This window comes from Medicago truncatula, chromosome 1 (assembly GCF_003473485.1).
Source record: "Medicago truncatula cultivar Jemalong A17 chromosome 1, MtrunA17r5.0-ANR, whole genome shotgun sequence".
Lineage (NCBI taxonomy): Eukaryota > Viridiplantae > Streptophyta > Magnoliopsida > Fabales > Fabaceae > Medicago > Medicago truncatula.
Window position 1 is genome coordinate 40,511,577 of NC_053042.1, and position 19,403 is coordinate 40,530,979.

The following is a 19,403-nucleotide window of genomic DNA, read 5'->3' on the forward strand; positions in this document are numbered from 1 at the left end:
CATTCTCAACTTGAGTGAGTCAAGATGGTTGTGTTACCCTCACCACTTCATTTTTCAACTTCATTTCTGAGCAGCGCAACCGCAAGCACCATTGTTGCGCTCTGTGTATTCTTCGCACTCCTTTGCGCTTGCATCATCATTGGCCATCTTCTGGAAGATAGTCGTTGGGCCAATGAGTCTATCACTGCCCTCTTTCTGGTATTAACCAAGACTTAACTCATTCTTCTTATGCTCTTCACTTACAATTATGTGTCTTTCTATCTCAAATTGTTTCATATTTTTCTTGGCTTGGTTAAACGAATGTAGGGTTTGTGTTCTGGTCTTGTGGTGCTGCTGGTGACCAATTTCCAAAGTCACGATATTCTAGTGTTCAATGAAGACTTGTTCTTCCTTTACTTGCTTCCACCAATCATCTTCAATGCCGGGTAAGTATGTTAATCATTTTTTCTATATCTTAATTTACTTCATTTTTTTTCTCTTTTGTATAATCATTTCAAAATTCCATGTCAGTTTCCAAGTCAAGAAGAAACGGTTCTTTAGGAATTTCAATCATATTCTTCTGTTTGGAGTTCTTGGGACAGTTATTTCATTCTGTCTCATATCTCTTGGTAATATCATTGTCTTGCAACCCTTTCAAGTTTCAAATTGTTTTAATATCATTCTGAATCTCATGACCAAAGCCGATTATAAACTGTTTCTTTCACGCTGTCAATTACTCAATCTTTATGAATGAACGCGATAAATACTCAATCTAGTTTCCTATTTCTGAAACTTCACTCTAGGTGCCTTCCTGCTCATTAATAGGATTGGCGAAGTTAACCTGGACATACAAGATATCCTAGGTAAAACAGTTTTTTTTAAAGCTCTCTCTCTCTCTCTCTCTCAATATAATAATCACTTTGTCAATAGTCTAATTGTTTGTGCACATACATGTGAAGCTATTGGCGCCATATTGTCAGCAACTGACTCAGTTTGTACATTGCAGGTGTATTCTAAGCTTGGCTCAAACAAAAATAAATTTGTAATACAAAATTTATATATTGATTATTTAATGCATTCGTTTTCCTTTTGTGGTGAAGGTTCTGAGTCAAGATGAAACACCTTTGCTTTACAGCATTGTCTTTGGCGAGGGAGTAGTAAATGACGCTATGTCTATTGTTATTTTCAATTCAGTCCAATCACTTAACTTCAGCAGCATCAATGCTGTTAAGGCCTTGGAATTGTTGGGGACCTTCCTTTACCTCTTTTGTACTAGTACTATCCTTGGCGTAGCAGTAAGTGTTTGGATAAACAACTTAATTAAGTAATTATAGCATAAACGCTTATCACAGGTCTACTCTGACTTGCTATATGACAACTTTTCAGGTTGGCCTTTTAAGTGCTTATCTTATTAAAACATTTTACTTTGGAAGGTATGATTTTCCTTTGATGGTATAAGTTCTTATGAATGTACCTTAAACCTTTTCTGATAGAATACACAGTTTTATAGGTCCCTGTAGTTTATTTGAATTCTTCAATAAGTCCCTATAGTTTAACTTGTTTAGCAAAGTCTCAAATTCTCAATGTCGTCGGTGAATGAAGACTTATTATTTGAATAAAATTAAAAGTCTATTGAATCTGTTACAAACTTGTAAATTACAAGAATCTATTTGAAAATATGTGAAACTGTAGGGATCTCTAATCTTTCTCTTATTGTTGTTCAACCTGACATAGTAATTTGCAGGCACTCTACTGATCGTGAAGTTGCACTTATGATGTTGATGGCATATTTTTCATATATGATCGCTGAGGTATAAAACGTCATCTACAAACGCATTTTTAGTTAATTTTATGTCGATAGATATAATTAAGACAAAAGGACAAAAACAATGAAATGAGTTGATTTCAAAATATATTTTTTGGTATAAGAGGGTTACAGGGATAGTTCCCTCAAAGGCAAAAAAATCCTGAATAACAAAGCATCATAAACATTATTACTTAACAATTTCAAGAAAATACATTTGTGTGAATTTTGCAGCTTTTGGAACTCAGTGGTATTTTGACTATTTTCTTCTGTGGCATTGTTATGTCACACTACACATGGCACAATGTTACAGGAAACTCAAGGACAACAACAAAGTAAGGACATTATCTTTAGCTTTATTTTTTTCGACAAATCTTTAACTTTATTATCTGGAAAAAAAAAATTGGTGTACGATGTTGATCAATCTCTTAAGATGGTAATGCAATACCAACTACAATCTCTTTTGATGCTTCCTTCTTTGAATCTTATTTAAACAAATAAATTTGTACAGAAATACGAAAAAGTTGATTAAACAAAACAAAAGAAACTGCATAGAATCTTAATTTACAAGTTATTTTCGCAATTTCAGGCACTCCTTTGCAACCATGTCCTTCATTTCTGAAACCTTCATTTTTCTATATGTTGGCATGGATGCTTTAGACATTGACAATTGGAAAGCAAGCAAAGCCAGGTATCTGAAAACTTACCTAATAACAAGTCCGCCATTGCCTCATACAGGATATTCATCACCGCTGATGCAACCATGTTCAGTTCATAAAGCACCGTCAAACAAAGAAGAAAACCAATAGTTTACTATACTATTTTTGTAACACGTTATCATGTTGGTGCAGCATAGGAACTTCAATTGCGGTCAGCTCAACGTTTCTTGCATTGGTTTTGATTGGAAGAGCAGCTTTTGTGTTCCCTATTGCAAACATTTCAAATTACTTCGTGACAAGAGAGAGTGCCAAAATTGAGTTTCGATCTCAGGTGATAACTGCAGGATTCTGATTCCCTTAAGCCTTAAGATTTTAAGTTGTTCTCACTGAAATTCCTGCTAAAACTGTTCAAAATGTCAGTTCATAATATGGTGGGCAGGACTAATGAGAGGTGCAGTGACTATTGCATTGTCTTGCAACCAGGCAAGTACATGCTGTAACTTCATTCTTTTTCTGAAATCTTTATTGTAAGTTAGAAATTTGATCTGTTCTTCTCTCAAATGCAGTTTTCACATTCCGAGACAACATCACAAGAAGACTCTGCATTAATGATCACTTCAACAATAACCCTCGTCTTATTTAGTACTATGGTAGGTTTCATATGCCTGTAAATATAAATAAGGATTTAATTGATATGCATTGACCGTGTACAGATTTTATACACTGTCAATCAATCAACACAAATATTTAACTTCAATCATATCTCCCTTAAAAGTCATACAAATGATGATTTATAATTGGCTGACAGTGTCAATTTTTTACATTGACACTGCATCAAAATTAATCTCTAATATGAATTGCAAATACTGATAAGGCAGCTTCCATTGCAAACAGGTATTTGGTTCCATAACAAAACCTCTAATTGAGGCCGTGCTACTAAAGCATTCAAAACAAACAACTTCTGATTCCGCCGATTATCATGAGGAGCTGGGATTATTATTTCTTGAAAGTAATGATTCCATAGAACAAAGCAACAATCAGCCATTCCTGAGGTGGATGATGCGTTATCCTGCTACTACAGTTCACTACTTTTGGAGGCAATTTGATGATAACTTTATGAGACCCATATTTGGTGGCTGGGGTTTTGTTCCAGTTGTCCCTGGTACACCACTCACAGAAGAGGAGATTTCTTGAAACACAAACAACATCCTCCAATTGTTCATTTTCATTTTCTGTTTGTAGTTTTAAATATTTTCCAGTTTTTTTTCAAAGTTCTCTACAGAAAATAAATTGAAAACAAGTTTGTAAACTCAATATTTAATTCTTCCAAATCTCTGTGACTGTGACCAATAGATTTTCTATATTTGGATAAAGCTTGTTCACAGAATACTATTTTTTTCTTCCTATAGTTGTAATGAAGGGAAAGTTTAAAAATGAAATTTAAAGTCTTTCATTTATTTTCAATTTGTTTTATGCACCTTGGCATGCATACTAATATCTTCAACTAATACCTCAAGGTTATTCACCAATATAAATAAATAACACTTAAGCTAATTTGCATTTTATTGTTGATAGAGTCAAATAACATTAATCACACCTTAAAACACTAAAGAATTAATGGAGGAATTACATGCAACAATTGTAGTGGATTGAATTGATTCTTCTTTGCCATTTCCATCAAATATCACATTTTCCTTGTCTATCTATACTTTCTCCCTTCCAAAGCAATAATGCAAGTAAAGAGTGGGAGGTGGAGGTGACTCAGCAAAGTTCAAAATAGGAAAACATTGGGAGAAAAGAAACCAATAGGATGGGAGAGAGCAAATAAAATAGGAAAGGAGGTAGGTACTGTACTGTACTACAAGTACAAAGAGTGAGAGCAACTGAACATAAAAAAAACTCTTTAAGTACACCCTCCTTAGTTACTAAACTCCACAAATCACTTTGCTACCTCACTAGAAGAAGAAATTGAAATCAACAAATCTTCATTTTTAAAAGAGTGGTATTGCATTCTAAACTTGTCTTTATATTCAACAAAGCATTTCTAATTCCAACCAATTTTTATAAATCTCCATAAATCCATTGTATCATCAACTTTTATATTTTTTTTAAATATAATTTTAAAAGAAAAAATAACATTTCAGTTTATAAGAATCATATTAAGGTTTCTATATTTTACTGTAAAATTAAAATTAATTTTGGTACATAACACAGTATAAAAGTATTCGTTTATCTGATATTTTTTGTTTTAGAGAGACTAAAATGAAAAAAATTGATAAATTTATAGGGTCAAAATCATATTTAACCATAAATAATTTAAAGACTAAAAAGAATTAAACCTTATAACAGGGAAAAGGAAATGTCACTTGCTTCATAGGACATAGACGTGTTGCAGTATATGCATATTAAACTAGTTGAATAAGACTCATAACAAAAGACTATAAAAGGGAAAACTTTAACCACATGGACATAATATTAGAAATGGTTTATTAAATGGAATGCTAGGTAGCATGCATAGGGCTAACAAAGGCTTAAGTTCTATGAAAATGAGAATGTTACTCTGAATGGTTGAACACACTATAAACATGAGATCATAAGTTAATGTATTAGGGAGAAAGTAGAACTACCATTTAGTAAATGTTTATTTTCTCATATGATATGCAATACTTTTGTTTACCACTTGCAGTTGCAGGTAGTGAAGGTTGATGGGCGCACAATTGGTGATGGAAAAGTAGGGCCAGTAACTAGAAAATTGCAAGCTATTTATAAGAAGTTGACTGAAGAGTCAGGCTATCTCTATATCTTTTGGTTTCTTTACTTTATGATGTTGATTCGGCTGGAGGCATTGATCTTTCCCAAACAAAACTGGTTTTTTCCTTTCTTTTTAAGTTTTTGAACCCAAGTAAAACCAGTGAGGAATAGTGAAATGTAATAATAATATAAAAGAACAACCTTTTTCTTAACTGAAACGTTAACAAAAACGATGAGAAGCCGTAATATAAAAAAAAGCTAAATTGCATTTTTCGTCCCCTAACTATTTAGTTTGCATCTCTTGGGTCCCTTAATTAAAATTTGATTTATTTTGATCCCTTAACTCCTCTCTCCGTTACATATTTTGTCCTTTCCGTTAGTTTTAATTCAAAAACGTTAGGTTTTCTTCATTTTCTTCTCATCTTTTTCATCTTCATATCATCTCCATCAACCTTCAACAACAAAAATTCCATAAAAATTCTGGAAGAAAATGAAGAAAATCTAACGTTTTTGAATTAAAACTAATGGAAATGACCAAAATGTGTAATAGACAGAAGTTAAGGAACCAAAATAAATCGAATTTTAATTAAGGGACCAAAGCGATACTGCATAAATAGTTAAGGGACCAAAAATACAATTTTGCCTGTAAAAATTAAAATGTATGGTGAACAAGGAAAAATAACGATGAGGTCTGCTGAATAATCATAAGAGGCTATGAGTGTTGTATGAGACGTAGCTGATTTTTTTTTTAAAACAAAAAGTATTGGATTTGCGTTTATGTGAGTTTATTGCATCAACGACCCAAAAACAAGGCAGCTAAAAAAAAAATGTTTCTTGCTATTGTTGTTTCAGGGGTGGTAATGGCCCCCAATGAGTAGGGTACTATATATAGTGTCCATCTCCATACCAACATTTGTAAATAATGCTTGTACGCACATTTTAAAACTAAAAAGACAACAATTTTTTTTTAACAATTAACAAATAATTTAAAGATGATTCAACAATTGTATTTGGAACCATATGCGATAAAAAGAAGACAAAAAAAAAAAAAAAGGATGCACAAAAGAAGAAGAGAAGTCAATCGGTAGTTATGTGAAAAAAAAGTTTAGGTTTAAATAATAGTAAAAATGTTTACACTTAATCAACTTTAATGATATATAAATATAAATTATATATGTGCGGGTTAGGTGCGAACTGGGCGTTAGAGTACCGGTATCTAAGGTTGTCAGAATTGTGAGTCTAAACAGACTCAAAAAGGATCGGTAGACTCGATTCATTGACTCAACTCATAAACTCGTACGAGTTTATGGAAAATTAAAAACGACTTTAAAAATATGTAAGTGACACATGAATGACACACACACACACACACACACATATATATATATATATATATATATATATATATATATATATATATATATATATATATATATAACAAAATACCAATTAATATAAAAATTCAAACTCCATAACCAACCTGTTAACAAAAGAAAATCCATAATAAAGCTAGTAAATTTTCAAAAGTAAGTAGATAAGGTTCTAGTTCCTTTTCAATTGACTACTACATAAAGAAAGAAAGAAAAAAAACATAAAACATAAAACATATATGACAATGTCTTCAAACATCCAAAGCTCAAATAAAATCTTGCACATCGTCAAAATTACCACCATCATCATCAAAATCGTCACCATCATCTTGGCCATCATCGTCAGCATCATCATCATCATCAAATTCTGTCCCAGAAGAAACACCTTCATCATTAACTGAACTTGGATTCATGGAGATTTCATTTAAATCAACATTGCCACCATGACCACCACTTTCAACAACATTAGTAACAACATCAGCTCCAACAACATTGTTAACATTAACATCAGCTTGCTCAACATGTCGTGATTTTGCATTTGCACAACATTCTCTTCATTAGCATCTTCAGTTATCCACTCATTCATAAGAATTAATATATCTTCAAATGAAGTAACTTTTCGTTTCCAGGTTTATAAGATTCTAGGTTTTTTCTATTCATATTTATTGTTTGATTTGGAATTTAGACCGTAATTTTGGCTTTTCACAAATAATATAAAAAGATTGCTTTTTAAACATTCTAGACATGCGATTCTATGCGAGTTTATACGAGCCTACCACAAAAACCATCCTATGTTCGAGTCTACTTGTTTTTGACTTCTAGACTCGTAAATTTTGAATTTTAGTTTATCAAAAGTGTAATTAAATTTTGAATTTTGAATTTTAGTTTATTTAAATTTTGAATAATTAATTTTTATTTATCAAAAGTGTCAGCAAAATAAAATTTTAGTTTTTATTTTAAAATTTTATTACTCTTATTTGTTACGATAAAATGTAAAAAAAAAAGTATAATATTTATAAACAATAAAATGATAGTTTTTCCAAATGATAGTATTTTTTTATAAAATGATCTTTATTAAAATGCAAATGTCGATAAATAACTGTTTGATTCAATAAAATGATAGTTTTTCTTCTATCTCTCCTAAAAAAAAATCATTTGACTTAAAATTTAGATAAATCTCTTGAATTATTTTTTTTACATAGATGTGGTCTCCATATAAATTTGAGTGGACCGGTGTGGAAGTGCGTTCCAAGTATATACATTATTGTAGTTGACTCCTACTAGCATTGATTTGCATTGATTATAATTTATTACATGATCCTGAGGCATTGGACACTCTTATAATCCAAAAATTGGAATACATTGCTGAAAGCGAAGATGGAGGTGGAAGTGATTCACTCATGGTCTGCACCAAGATCCCTAAGCACAAGTCTCATGTACTCTTTTTCTCAAAGGGATGATATTGATGTCCTTGATGAACCTCTCTATTCTCATTTCCTCCGTGTTAGTGGTTTTGATCGACCTTATAGAGATCAATTACTCTCCAATATGGTTACTTTCTCTCTCTCTCATCTATCTCTCTTTTAATTCAAATACCTAAAATCCTCCCTCATTTCTGTTACTCTTTCAATTGTATGCAACAGGAATCTGATGGAAATAAGGTTGTTAAAGACTTAATTTACGGTTCAGGAAACAAAAAGTTTAGATTCTGTAAGGTAAATTGCATTCTCCTTTAACTTGTTTGGGTTCAGTCCCTGGAAATTCAGAATCTGTTGGTTTTTAGTGTATCTTTGGTTCTGCGTTGACAAGAGTTGATTTTGTAATATTCATTCCTACTAAAATTATTTATGTGTTTAGATACATTCCTTTAAAAGTGAGCTGATTTAAATTTGTGTGTTAGATTCAATTTTAGAATCAAAAGCTAGAAATAGTAGCTTTTAGTCCCCACAATTTATTTCTAAAAAAAGAAAGAATTGCTTTTGGCACTTGAAACCAAACACCCTAGTCCTAATGTTAGCTTATTCAGCCACATGGCAGCACATGGTGTGATTATATTGAGTTACGTATGACGTCAGGACTGAAAGCAACAGATGACAGAGACTAAAATCTTATTTGAACTTTTTAGATACTATTTGGTTTTCTTTTGTTGCTTAAATTGCGAGTTCTCAGTACTGCTTGTTAAAAGAGATAAGTGTTGTTGTCTAATAGCGGTTATAGCGGAATCTGAACAAACCGCTAATGTTCCATGATACACTATTTGTCCTTGGTACAAAGTGTTGTCAATTAGCGGCGCTGTAGCACCATACAATAGTGGAATTCAAACAAACCGCTATTTTCCATGATTGACTGCATTGAAGACAAATCTTTGAAGAAATAATCCAATCAAATTTGAATACCTTGTTGGTAGTTATTCGATTTGTAATATCTATAACTATACCACTTATCATTACTTGGTTGTCTTCAGCATATATCAAAACAAAGGGTGCTTGGTTTGCCGGAGGATCTAGTGAAAAAAGGAAAGCACTTCATTCTTATAAGAAATCCTCTTGACATATTGGTAACACTCTTATTTCTTATTTATGAATAAAAAAAAGGAAAACAACTTCCATTTATTTTTGTTTCCCATATGCTTGTTCAATGGCTGATGATGTCATTGTCTTTCCTCCAGCCATCCTTTGACAAGGTTGTCCCTCCATCATTCTTTGAGTTGGGTTTGGCGGAGCTTGTTTCTATTTATAATGAACTCTGCGAGAATGGAAAAAGACCGCCTGTTATTGATGCTGCAGAACTTCAAAAAGATCCCGAGGTATTTCAGTTTTTGAACATGCTTGATTTTGATTCCTTAATTAAGTATGAAATACAAGATCACATTCTGTTCATTTAATGAGATGAAAATAAATTCAGAGGAATCAGAATAGGCGGAATATATGCATCTATTTGCCCTGCGGGAAGAGAATGGCAATTTATATTGTCTATTAGCGGCTCTCTAGACCCTTGTTTGACTAAGGATATGAAATCTCTAATTTGTACTGTTAGCATGGAAGTTTTTTTCACCAAAACCACATAACAAATTCTAGACCAGAATACATTTTTTGAAAGATCACCAAATTTTTTATGAAACTCTATCAAAGAAGTTCACCTTATTCTTTCAACATGTCTTGAAAATTTTCTATATGTCCTAATTTATGTAAGTTTTATGCTTTTCTTGATACATTAGATTGACTTTTATGCAAACCTGAATTCCGCTTTTAATCTTACTTCAATTTTTTATCTTGTTAATTTGCAGGCTACTATACGGGGTCTCTGTGATGATTTGGAGATTCCTTTTCAACCAGCAATGCTCAGGTATAGAGTGTTCATTTTGCAAGTCATGGCCTTGCGATGCTAAATTTTGTCAAAGCATCCTTTTCAACCAACAATGTTAATGCATACCTATATGGGAATTGACAACTCAATTTTAAACTTGTCAGTTGGGAAGCAGGTCCAAAACCAATAGATGGCTTGTGGGCCCCTTGGTGGTATAATGGTGTACATAAATCTACTGGTTTTAAGGAACAAAGAAAGGATACTGAGGTATGCAGTTGCTTTGTGAATGCCTTCTGTTTAGTTCCTGTTAAAAGAAGTCCAGGTCATTATATCATTTGCAGCAACAACCGAAATCTTTTTCAATGTTTCCACATTTGTGCATAAATAGTATAGCTTAATCTTATCGCAATTGAACACAAGGTTGATGTTTTATAGCTATCCATGTGCGTTCTTTCCATGTACTTTATTAAAACCCATATATTTCCTTATGATTGGTTGGGGCCTGGGGGAAATCCTGGTGAGTTATGATGTGTTGTTATTTCCTTTTCAGCCATTCCCCTTTTCTCTCTATGATTTGTTGGAGCAAAGTCTACCTCTTTACAACATGCTTCGGCGTCATGTAAAGAAGAAGTCATCCCTTCTGAGCTCTCCTTTGCCTCATCCTGACCTTCCAGTTCCTGCAAATGAGAAATTGCTCGCTTGGGTCGGTGATGAGATTGTGACACGTGAGAGTGCTAAGGTACTTGGTTTACAACATTTGAAGTTTCTACTAACCAGAATAAGGCGCTTGATTTATGTGATTGAGCACGCATTCTGGTGATTTTAAATTTTTGTTCTGTTATATATCAGGTTTCGGTGTTTGATTCAGTTGTCCAAGGTGGTGACTCGGTTTGGGAGGGTCTTCGAGTGTATAAAAAAAAGATATTTAAACTTGAGGAACATCTAGATAGGTATGTAGTGTTACAAACTTGAGAAATTGAAAGTTGATATCTGGAGCTGTCATTTAATCGATAATGTAAATAGCTGATTAACTAAACAAGCATAGATTCAATTCCGTTCAGTTATGTATTTTGGTTTCATTTCCTAACAATTTGATTAACCTTGTAGATTGGTTATTGATTCTGTACTGATTAGATGATTTTATTTGTAAAAACATCTGCTCTTCATTAATGTAATTGATTTTCATATATCTCACCAGGATATCGGATTCAGCTAAAGCTTTGGCTTTTGAAAATGTTCCATCGCGAGATGAGGTGAGTCTGAAGATGGCTTCTGGTCATCCATCACATGTCTCTTAGACCGTTACCTCATTTTATATCCTGATTGGCTTTGTGTTTGATGTTTCTGGATCTTACCGGAAACCAAGTGCTAATTCAGTTACCCTCGCTCTTGTTTACTTCTTCATAATTCGTAGTGATGAATGTTTTTGTAACATATATTGCAGATTAAGGAAGCTATTTTCAAAACCCTGATTAGGAATGGAATGTTTGACAATGCCCACATCCGACTTTCTCTAACACGAGGAAAGAAGGTTTTATTCTCTTGGACTCTTTGTTTAATTTATGTAAATTGTTTGTTTGCTAATAATTCTAAATTTCGGTTTGATTCTTCATTTGACATGGAAATGGCTGACATTATATAGTAATTCTTTATTTGCATAATTTACAAGGGAGTAATTACAAATATATTAGTTTAGTGCCTGATTATAATTTTTTTTTAGTTTAGGAACCTATTTAGGGGAATTAGAAAATTATTCAATGGGAATTGTGTTCATACCGGATATTATTTTCTTATAAGACTGTGAAACTTAAACCCGGTCGCTTGAGTTATCTTTTTCTTCTTGTATGGCTGATCAATGAAACCTTGCAAACCGAAGTTGTGAAACCATCAAGCATATTTAATTCGGTTGCGAAACCGACCACTTACCAATTTTATGTTATCTTCTTTTCTAGGTTACCTCTGGGATGAGCCCAGCATTGAATCTGTATGGATGCACATTAATTGGTAACAACAACCTATCCTTCAATAAGTAATAATGATACTGGTACCAATATATTTATGTTCTTTACAGAATATATGCATGTCAATGTTGGAATTAATTAGAAAATTTTATGGATCGATATAACAAAATCTATTCTATCATTTCCACTTTTTTTCAAGGGAATGGTGTTTGTGAGAAAATGTCTAATGGAAAAATTTGATCCATCTGCCAGAGTCCAATGAGTGGGAAAAACAACTTTTGTTGTTGTTGATATATTGATTGAATGCATAACTTAGCATTCAAGAAGATCATAGGAAGAAATATCCTAGAGAAGAACTTCAATATTGGAAACTTTGAAATTAATGTTTTGGTTGCAAAACAACCGTCTTATGTGATTTGACATGATGGACGATCTAATTTAACTCTTGCAAGGCAATCTAATCTCCATCTTTTTGTCAAAAAAAAAGTTCCATCGGGTTCTTTTAGGGTTTTACGTAATTTTTTTATGATGGTTAATCGAGTCATTTAATGAACTTGGCATGCTAATAAGATTAACAAGTTAAGCTGGTAAGTTTAAAACCTTAATTATTTCATTTGTCAACAACTTGCTTTTCTAATGGGTGGGATATGTTATACTGAAATTGGTCCTTAATGAATTATGCAGTGCTTGCCGAATGGAAGCCCCCTGTTTATGATAACGAGCGTGGTATAGTTCTTGTAACTGCCACCACGCGCAGGAACTCACCATACGTAAGTTTCTTGTTTGTATAATTGTTAATTTGAAGGGTTTTATTTTAATAATCCATGCTCTGGAATTCTTGTCATAATTTTCATTCTTTTACGTATGGAACTCTCTGATTTTGTTCATAATGATAATTGAAATTGGCATGGGATTGTTTGGGATATACTCCCAAACAATTGAATTGATATTATTATATCTCATAATTGTTGTAAATGTGTTATAACATACTTCCTCCGGTCTCAAATATAAGAAAAAAAATGTTATGTTCGGTTGTCTTAAATATAAGAAAAAGTTAGCTACTTCTGTCATATTTAATGCTATTATTCCCTAATTACCCTTTAATGAATTTAGATTTAACCCTTTCATTTTTGTCGAACAAGTTCTCACCAGGGGTAATTTGGGAAATATAATTACTTTTTTTTATCACTCTTAGAACATTAAATGAGAATAGCTACTTTTTTTAATGGATGGGAAAGTAGTTATTTTTGCTTATATATTAAACCGGTTGGAGTAGCTTTTAATCAGTGAGATTAATTCAAAACCAACAACATCCTTGTTCTAGTAACATACTCTTTTTTGGTCTGTCTAGTTGATTGTTTGTTCTCCTTTTTATTTGTTTGTTATACCAGAGTTTGGACTCAAAGATACATCATAATAATCTCCTCAATAACATACTGGCCAAGGTAATTTGCTATTCACCTCGTGAAATTTTACATTTATTAATGCAAAATGGAATAAGTTATGAGTAGTACTATTGCTGGTAGATTTTATACTAAAAACAAGGGAGTTTGTTTTAAGCTAATCCTGAATTTGGATAGGTTAATCCTTAGATCAATATCCATATATATTGTGGGCAATAATTAATATGAAAATATGTAATTTAACAAGTGCAACTATGGAAAAACCTTAGTTTTAACATATTTTTTATGTCAGTATGATGTTTATCACAAATGTCGTTATTTGGTCTGGTGCAGGTTGAAGGCAATAATGCAAATGCAGACGATGCAATAATGCTTGACAAGGATGGTTTTGTATCTGAAACGAATGCAACGAACATCGTATGTCTTGAACTTTGATTTAACTGTTTTAAATGTCTTTGTTCTCTATTTTGATAATTATACACTAGGGTTGCCAGATAGCAAGGAGTTGATTCTTGGAGTTCAACTCCTAGACTATTGATTTACACAGTATTGATGATTTATATTGATTACATACTCGGTCAATTTAATATAGCTTATGCAAAACCATCTTGTTGCAAAAGATTATTTTCCCTCTAAGCTTGCTACCCAAATGGTAATAAAATCTCGTTAAATCTTGTTATTTGAGAATTGTGCTGAATTAAGAGATTTTCCTTGTGTTTATTTTTGCACAAAGTTTCGCTAGCAACTGACAATGGTAGACTGCATGTACATTTTGACCGACACATTGCTTTACTTTGTGTAGTTCATAGTTAAGAAAGGTCGTGTTTTGACGCCACATGCTGATTACTGTCTTCCTGGCATTACTCGAGCAACTGTAAGTGCGAAATTCCTTTTCTCTCAATGAGATTTGTTGATTAGTGCATTTTATTATGTGGAAATTTGTTTATGAGTGCATTTTATTATCTGGAAATTATTATTATATTTTGGTATTTACGGAACTAAGGTGTCTCAAAATTTAAGGTCATGGATCTTGTGGTGAAGGAGCATTTTATTTTAGAAGAGCGGAGAATCAGCCTGTCAGAAGTGCATACCGCAGATGAGGTTCACCAATAATATATTCTTTTCCAGAAATCTGTTAATTTTAGAAAACTGTTTCTTCTTTCAGTTGATTACGTATTTGTTGCTGACTTATGGAAATGAGGAATATGTAGCCAAATGTTTTTTTTTTTTTTTGGTCTGGTAGCCTAATGGCTAGAGCTCACACAATTAATTGTGGAGAAGTGGGGTGTCCGGGGTTCGAACCCCGGCCCCTGCATAAATTATGCAATGTCCCTACCAACTGAGCTAAGCTCACGGGGGCTATGTAGCCAAATGTTACTCCTTGATTTCTAGAGTTTTTTGAACCACACTGAGATCACGGTTCATGACACAAGATTGCATTTATTGTGGAATTGGAATTGAAGTTGGTTCATTAAAAAAACGCAATGTGTAAATATATTACTCCTATCATATCGACGTAATTAACTGCTTTCTGATTTTTATGTTGTATCTAGGAATTGTAGCAAAATTTAATTTTACTCCAATTTGGGATTCTGTAGTTTTATTTCCATTAAATGATCATATTACAGATATAGTATTAATAATCTGCGAACTTCTGCTATTTGCACTGAATAGCCTTATATTCTATATGTTCCATACTTCCAATCCTCCCTCTCTCTATTGGTTTGAATATTCAAATTTATGTCAACGTAATAACTAGAAGACTGCCTTGCAGGTATGGACTACAGGAACAATGGGAGAACTAAGCCCAGTAAGTGCCTTATACCTTGCGAGTTCTTACACTTGTTATTAGCACAATAATACCGCATAAATTTGATGTTCAATAAACTTGGCTAGCTTCTTGCAACCATTTAGTAGATGTTTATTTTCTCATATGATGTGCAATTCTTTTGTTTACCACCTGCAGGTAGTGAAGGTTGATGGGCGCACAATTGGTGATGGAAAAGTAGGGCCAGTAACTAGAAAATTGCAGGCTATTTATAAGAAGTTGACTGAAGAGTCAGGCGTACCAATTCAGAACTAGCTCAAGACTTGAAAGGTATGCAATATTTTCTTGTGTTTTTTATACTTTCCAATACCGAATATTTTGACTTAATTTCCATAATCCTAATGTATATCGTTTTTAAATAAAATTCTTCAATCGTGCAGTTGGGACTTGGAAAGAAGCGAAAGTGGCTGGTGTGCCACTGCTACCATTCCTAGCCTAGCTCATCAGTTTTTCAATCGAGAATAAAAATGTACTACTTCATTTACTCTACCTTTCAGTCCCAAATAGAATTATTAGTTTATAAATTAGTTTATATATGCAATTTGAAACACAACTTCCATTGTTATGAGTTTTTGTTCCTGCAGTCTAATACAGAATGCTGTGTATCTTCTAGATATGAGAAATGGTATCTTTATCTGTTTGTATTTTCTCCTGTAGATATACATGTAAAAAATGTACATAGTATTTGATTTTGATTACACTTTGAGCATGAGTAATAAAAGTAGTAGGTTGAGGAGTCAAAGTTACAAACTTCTTTTGATTTCAATTTTTCCTACACAATTATGGCAAACTCTAGTAACACCACTGATTGGATTTGACCTCTGCTTCCTGAAGCGCAACCATGAGCGCCCCAACTCATGTGTTAACCTGCGCTGACCATGAACCCACAACATTGCTGCCTTCATTTGGTGGAAAGATGTCTCTGTCAATAATGGAATCGCTAGCGTCCAAGGGCCACAATGTCTCCATTGATTGTAATATCGTGTAAACTAATTAAGAAAAAGGTTATGCTAACAAATGTTCATAGGGCATAAGTCTAAATTTCAACAAGTATTAACGTGAAGAGTCTTAACTTTTGTCTGTTGTTTAATATTGTTGACTTATCGATGACTTGTTCAAAGATACGTTGAATCCTTTCTATCAAACTGTTTATTGGTTGTGATGTTATTGCAAACGCAGCAATGAACTAATATTAATTGTTTCTGGTTCAATCTGTTCCCCATATCTATTGATTAATTAAGTGGATAAGGAAATTTAGAAAATATGATAGCAAGATATAGTAGTTGTCTGGGGATACACGTTGGTGCTCCACAAACGCACATAGACAGTAGTGAAACATGGTTTACATTTAGCCTTGGTTTGGAAGTTTGGAAGGAAGGGGAGGGGAGAGTTTTGGGAGTGGAAAATATACAGAGAAATGGAGAAAATTTTCACATTTTTTGAAAGAACAATTTTATTGAAAATGATAAACTAATGCTTATGATTAATATATTTTTAATTTTAAGAATATTATAACAATATAGATTGAATTTAAAAAATTCATATAAATCCTTCGAAACCCCCCAAACTATGAAACAAAAGCATTATGTTTGGTTTCAATTGACACAAATCATTTCAAGCCTTGAGAGCAATTTATCTTGACGCTACTAAATCCACTTAGGTTGGTATTAACTTGAAATTGAGAGTGTGATTCTCCTCAAGGTCTCAAGTTTGATTATCCCCATATCAATTTGGCGAGTTAATTTAGCTTCTTAAAAATAAAAATAAAAACTTAACGCTACTATTCGAAGCTACTGCGATTAACTACAAATGATTCCCACTATTTTCTATTAGGGGTAGAGTAATTGGTTTTATGCTTTTTCTATTAGCCAATTATTTTATGCTATTTGGTTAAAATTAGGGTGGCATTTTTGTGAGTTGGAGAGAGAGAGACGAGTACGGCATAACATCCATTTTAATGCATGTTTGCAAAGATGACAAGTACAGCAAAATCATGTTGACATCGTGCCTTTGTTGAAAATTTTAAAGTGTAGTTTTTACCAAAATTTTGATGACACACCGTAATTCTACCAAATTAACCGCTTGTTTCAAATGTTACCAAAACATTGTTTCAAACTATGACAGCCAAATAAAAGAAAACATCAACGACTATTTGTAAATCCATTCCATGACAACTTTAGTGACAACCTTGTTTTTCTCTCTTCTTATTGGTCAAAAATAATGGAGAGAGAAAAAGGAAGAGAGAGGATAAAAACATCATGTGAGTATGAGAGAAAAAGTTGTACAAAAATTATCACAAATTGATTGTACAAATATCATTTCTCTTATTATATCTATGCAACAAAACAACAGCCAAAAATCTTCAGCTCTCGTTTTCATTCAATGTTCTTTTGAGGAATTGTCAATTTCTATTATGACAATTTGGCTTATGGTTGTGAAGAAGACAATTCATACCAAGTACCAATTTCCAACCAAGGTAGGTAGAACTGACCAAGAACTATTAGTTTGTCTCAAGCTGCACAATACAGCATAACTTTCTCCACATCAACCCCAAGCAAAAGAGAGATAGAGATCAAAAGGATCTAGTTATAAGAACGTAAATAACATAAGAAGGAATAAACCAAAAAATTCCTTTAAGGAGCCCATGATTTATAGAATAATAAAATATGAATAAACAATGCAATAGCTAGGCACATCTCTTGAGAGAGAGAGATTTATTTTGCTAAAAAAATAATAATAATTTTTTTTTTGTCAAAGAAATTTTAAAAAATATATGGATCGGATGGATATTTGTCCATTAAAATCTAATAAGAATGGATTGGATGGACATTATAGTTAATGGATGGATTAAATGGTTTTTTCAACAAAAGAAATATAATGAATTATAATGGACTAATGATTTTTTTTATCCATCCATTCTTATCTAAATCCATATTCATCAAATTCATCCGTTGTGTCACCCCTAGTTTAAATAGATATATTAAAACCCATTTTGATAATTATAATGGCAAAAACGTATAATTTTAATGTATGGAAACATAAATCAATTTGCAAGCTGCATATAAAAGGCTGACTGAACAGTTTGGTGTAACAATACCATAAAATTATTAGTTTAAAAATGTACACATATTCTACCTTCCTGTTCAAGAGAAGTAATACATAAAATTATTAGTTTATAAATGCAATTTGAAACACATATTGCTTTTTTATCAGTTTGTGTACCTGACCACTAATACAAAAGCACCATATCTTCCTATAGTATGCTTTAGTATCTTAATCTGTTAGTATTTTTCTTACTCTAGATATACATGTGAAAAATACAAACGAATAACTCGAATGTTAGCATTATATACAATCACAAACCAAATAATAAAAAAATGTTTTCTCAAGTCCATATTATTGCAGTGTGGAAAAGAATATTTTGGGTCAGCTTCACCTTCAGGTCCAAGTACATAGATGAGAACTACATCTGGTACTGTCTGTGTTCCTCATAATTCAAGAAAGCAATAAAACATTCTTTGACTCAATCTGCTGTCGTCTTGCTCTACTTTACTATTCTGTAATATTAATTGGCACATATAACTAAGGGTCCTCTCATTTCTTTATGTTGAGAACAAGTGTATGGTGATATCAATCAATCTTAATTATGACAATTTAAATAATATTCCATTAATCAGCACAGCCATATCATTGAGTATGAATTTGGTTCCCCTTCATCAATTATTAGCCTCTCTTGCTCTTTTATTATTCTTCAGCATCTTCTAGTGACTATTTTTATTGTTGCACACTATTTATTACTATAACTAGCTAGTCACGTATGTACATGCTGGCATGCTGCTATCTAGAACAGCTCTTTTTGCATATGTTCTTTTTGCATCTCTTAGTGCTGCAATCTAAGCCTAATCTTTTTTAAATGGTAAAATAGACTTCATTACATTGCTAGAACTCATAACTCTTAGTGCTGAATTGAGTATGAGTTCGGATCTTCTTCATTAACGTTATGAGTTAGGCAAGTCAAGTACACAACAACAATAACGTTCTCGCAAGGGTATGAGTTTCCCATGATGATCCCGAAAACAACTTGCAGCAGTTGGTACTCCTTCAACTTCAAAGAAACCAACATCAACATTGCACTTAATCTCTCCCACAGTGGGCTGATGTCACGCGTGTTATATATGTCTATTCACACGCTGATGTTGCCACATGTTGAAGGACTGCTGTCTAATTTCGATAGGGGGAGTAAACTTAAATTTACGGCTGAGGGGATGATATTTCGGTCCAAACAAATAAAACTTTAAGGGTTCAAAGAACACCTACCAAGATATATTTTTTTTTTTTGGAA

General features: G+C 32.7%; 2 protein-coding genes across 2 annotated transcripts; both read left to right on the forward strand.

Annotated features, from left to right (window-relative positions):
* Positions 1-527: 527 nt before the first annotated feature.
* On the forward strand, positions 528-3,783 carry LOC11407986 (sodium/hydrogen exchanger 1). Its single transcript, XM_039829370.1, has 10 exons — positions 528-608; positions 783-842; positions 939-1,274; positions 1,366-1,412; positions 1,724-1,790; positions 2,018-2,118; positions 2,373-2,474; positions 2,635-2,773; positions 2,863-3,092; positions 3,337-3,783. The coding sequence occupies exons 3-9, from the start codon at positions 1,149-1,151 to the stop codon at positions 2,971-2,973; spliced, it is 693 nt and encodes a 230-aa protein (XP_039685304.1). The 5' UTR covers positions 528-608; positions 783-842; positions 939-1,148; the 3' UTR covers positions 2,974-3,092; positions 3,337-3,783.
* A 4,054-nt stretch (positions 3,784-7,837) lies between these two features.
* LOC11415656 (branched-chain-amino-acid aminotransferase-like protein 1) lies at positions 7,838-15,803 on the forward strand. Its single transcript, XM_039829366.1, has 19 exons — positions 7,838-8,114; positions 8,207-8,278; positions 9,028-9,120; positions 9,232-9,369; positions 9,850-9,908; positions 10,034-10,136; positions 10,420-10,608; positions 10,719-10,819; positions 11,068-11,122; positions 11,314-11,400; positions 11,822-11,873; positions 12,515-12,600; positions 13,222-13,275; positions 13,567-13,650; positions 14,036-14,107; positions 14,254-14,334; positions 15,008-15,043; positions 15,200-15,331; positions 15,442-15,803. The coding sequence occupies exons 1-18, from the start codon at positions 7,941-7,943 to the stop codon at positions 15,314-15,316; spliced, it is 1,653 nt and encodes a 550-aa protein (XP_039685300.1). The 5' UTR covers positions 7,838-7,940; the 3' UTR covers positions 15,317-15,331; positions 15,442-15,803.
* The last annotated feature ends 3,600 nt before the right edge of the window (positions 15,804-19,403 follow it).

Coding starts and splice junctions, on each gene's coding strand:
- LOC11407986 (XM_039829370.1), top strand. CDS start 1,149: ATGTCTATTGTTATTTTCAATTCAGTCCAATCACTTAACTTCAGCAGC. Junction 1,413..1,723: donor AAAACATTTTACTTTGGAAG/GTATGATTTTCC, acceptor AGTAATTTGCAG/GCACTCTACTGATCGTGAAG. Junction 2,774..2,862: donor AAATTGAGTTTCGATCTCAG/GTGATAACTGCA, acceptor TCAAAATGTCAG/TTCATAATATGGTGGGCAGG.
- LOC11415656 (XM_039829366.1), top strand. CDS start 7,941: ATGGAGGTGGAAGTGATTCACTCATGGTCTGCACCAAGATCCCTAAGC. Junction 9,909..10,033: donor TTTCAACCAGCAATGCTCAG/GTATAGAGTGTT, acceptor TAAACTTGTCAG/TTGGGAAGCAGGTCCAAAAC. Junction 14,108..14,253: donor CTGGCATTACTCGAGCAACT/GTAAGTGCGAAA, acceptor TCAAAATTTAAG/GTCATGGATCTTGTGGTGAA.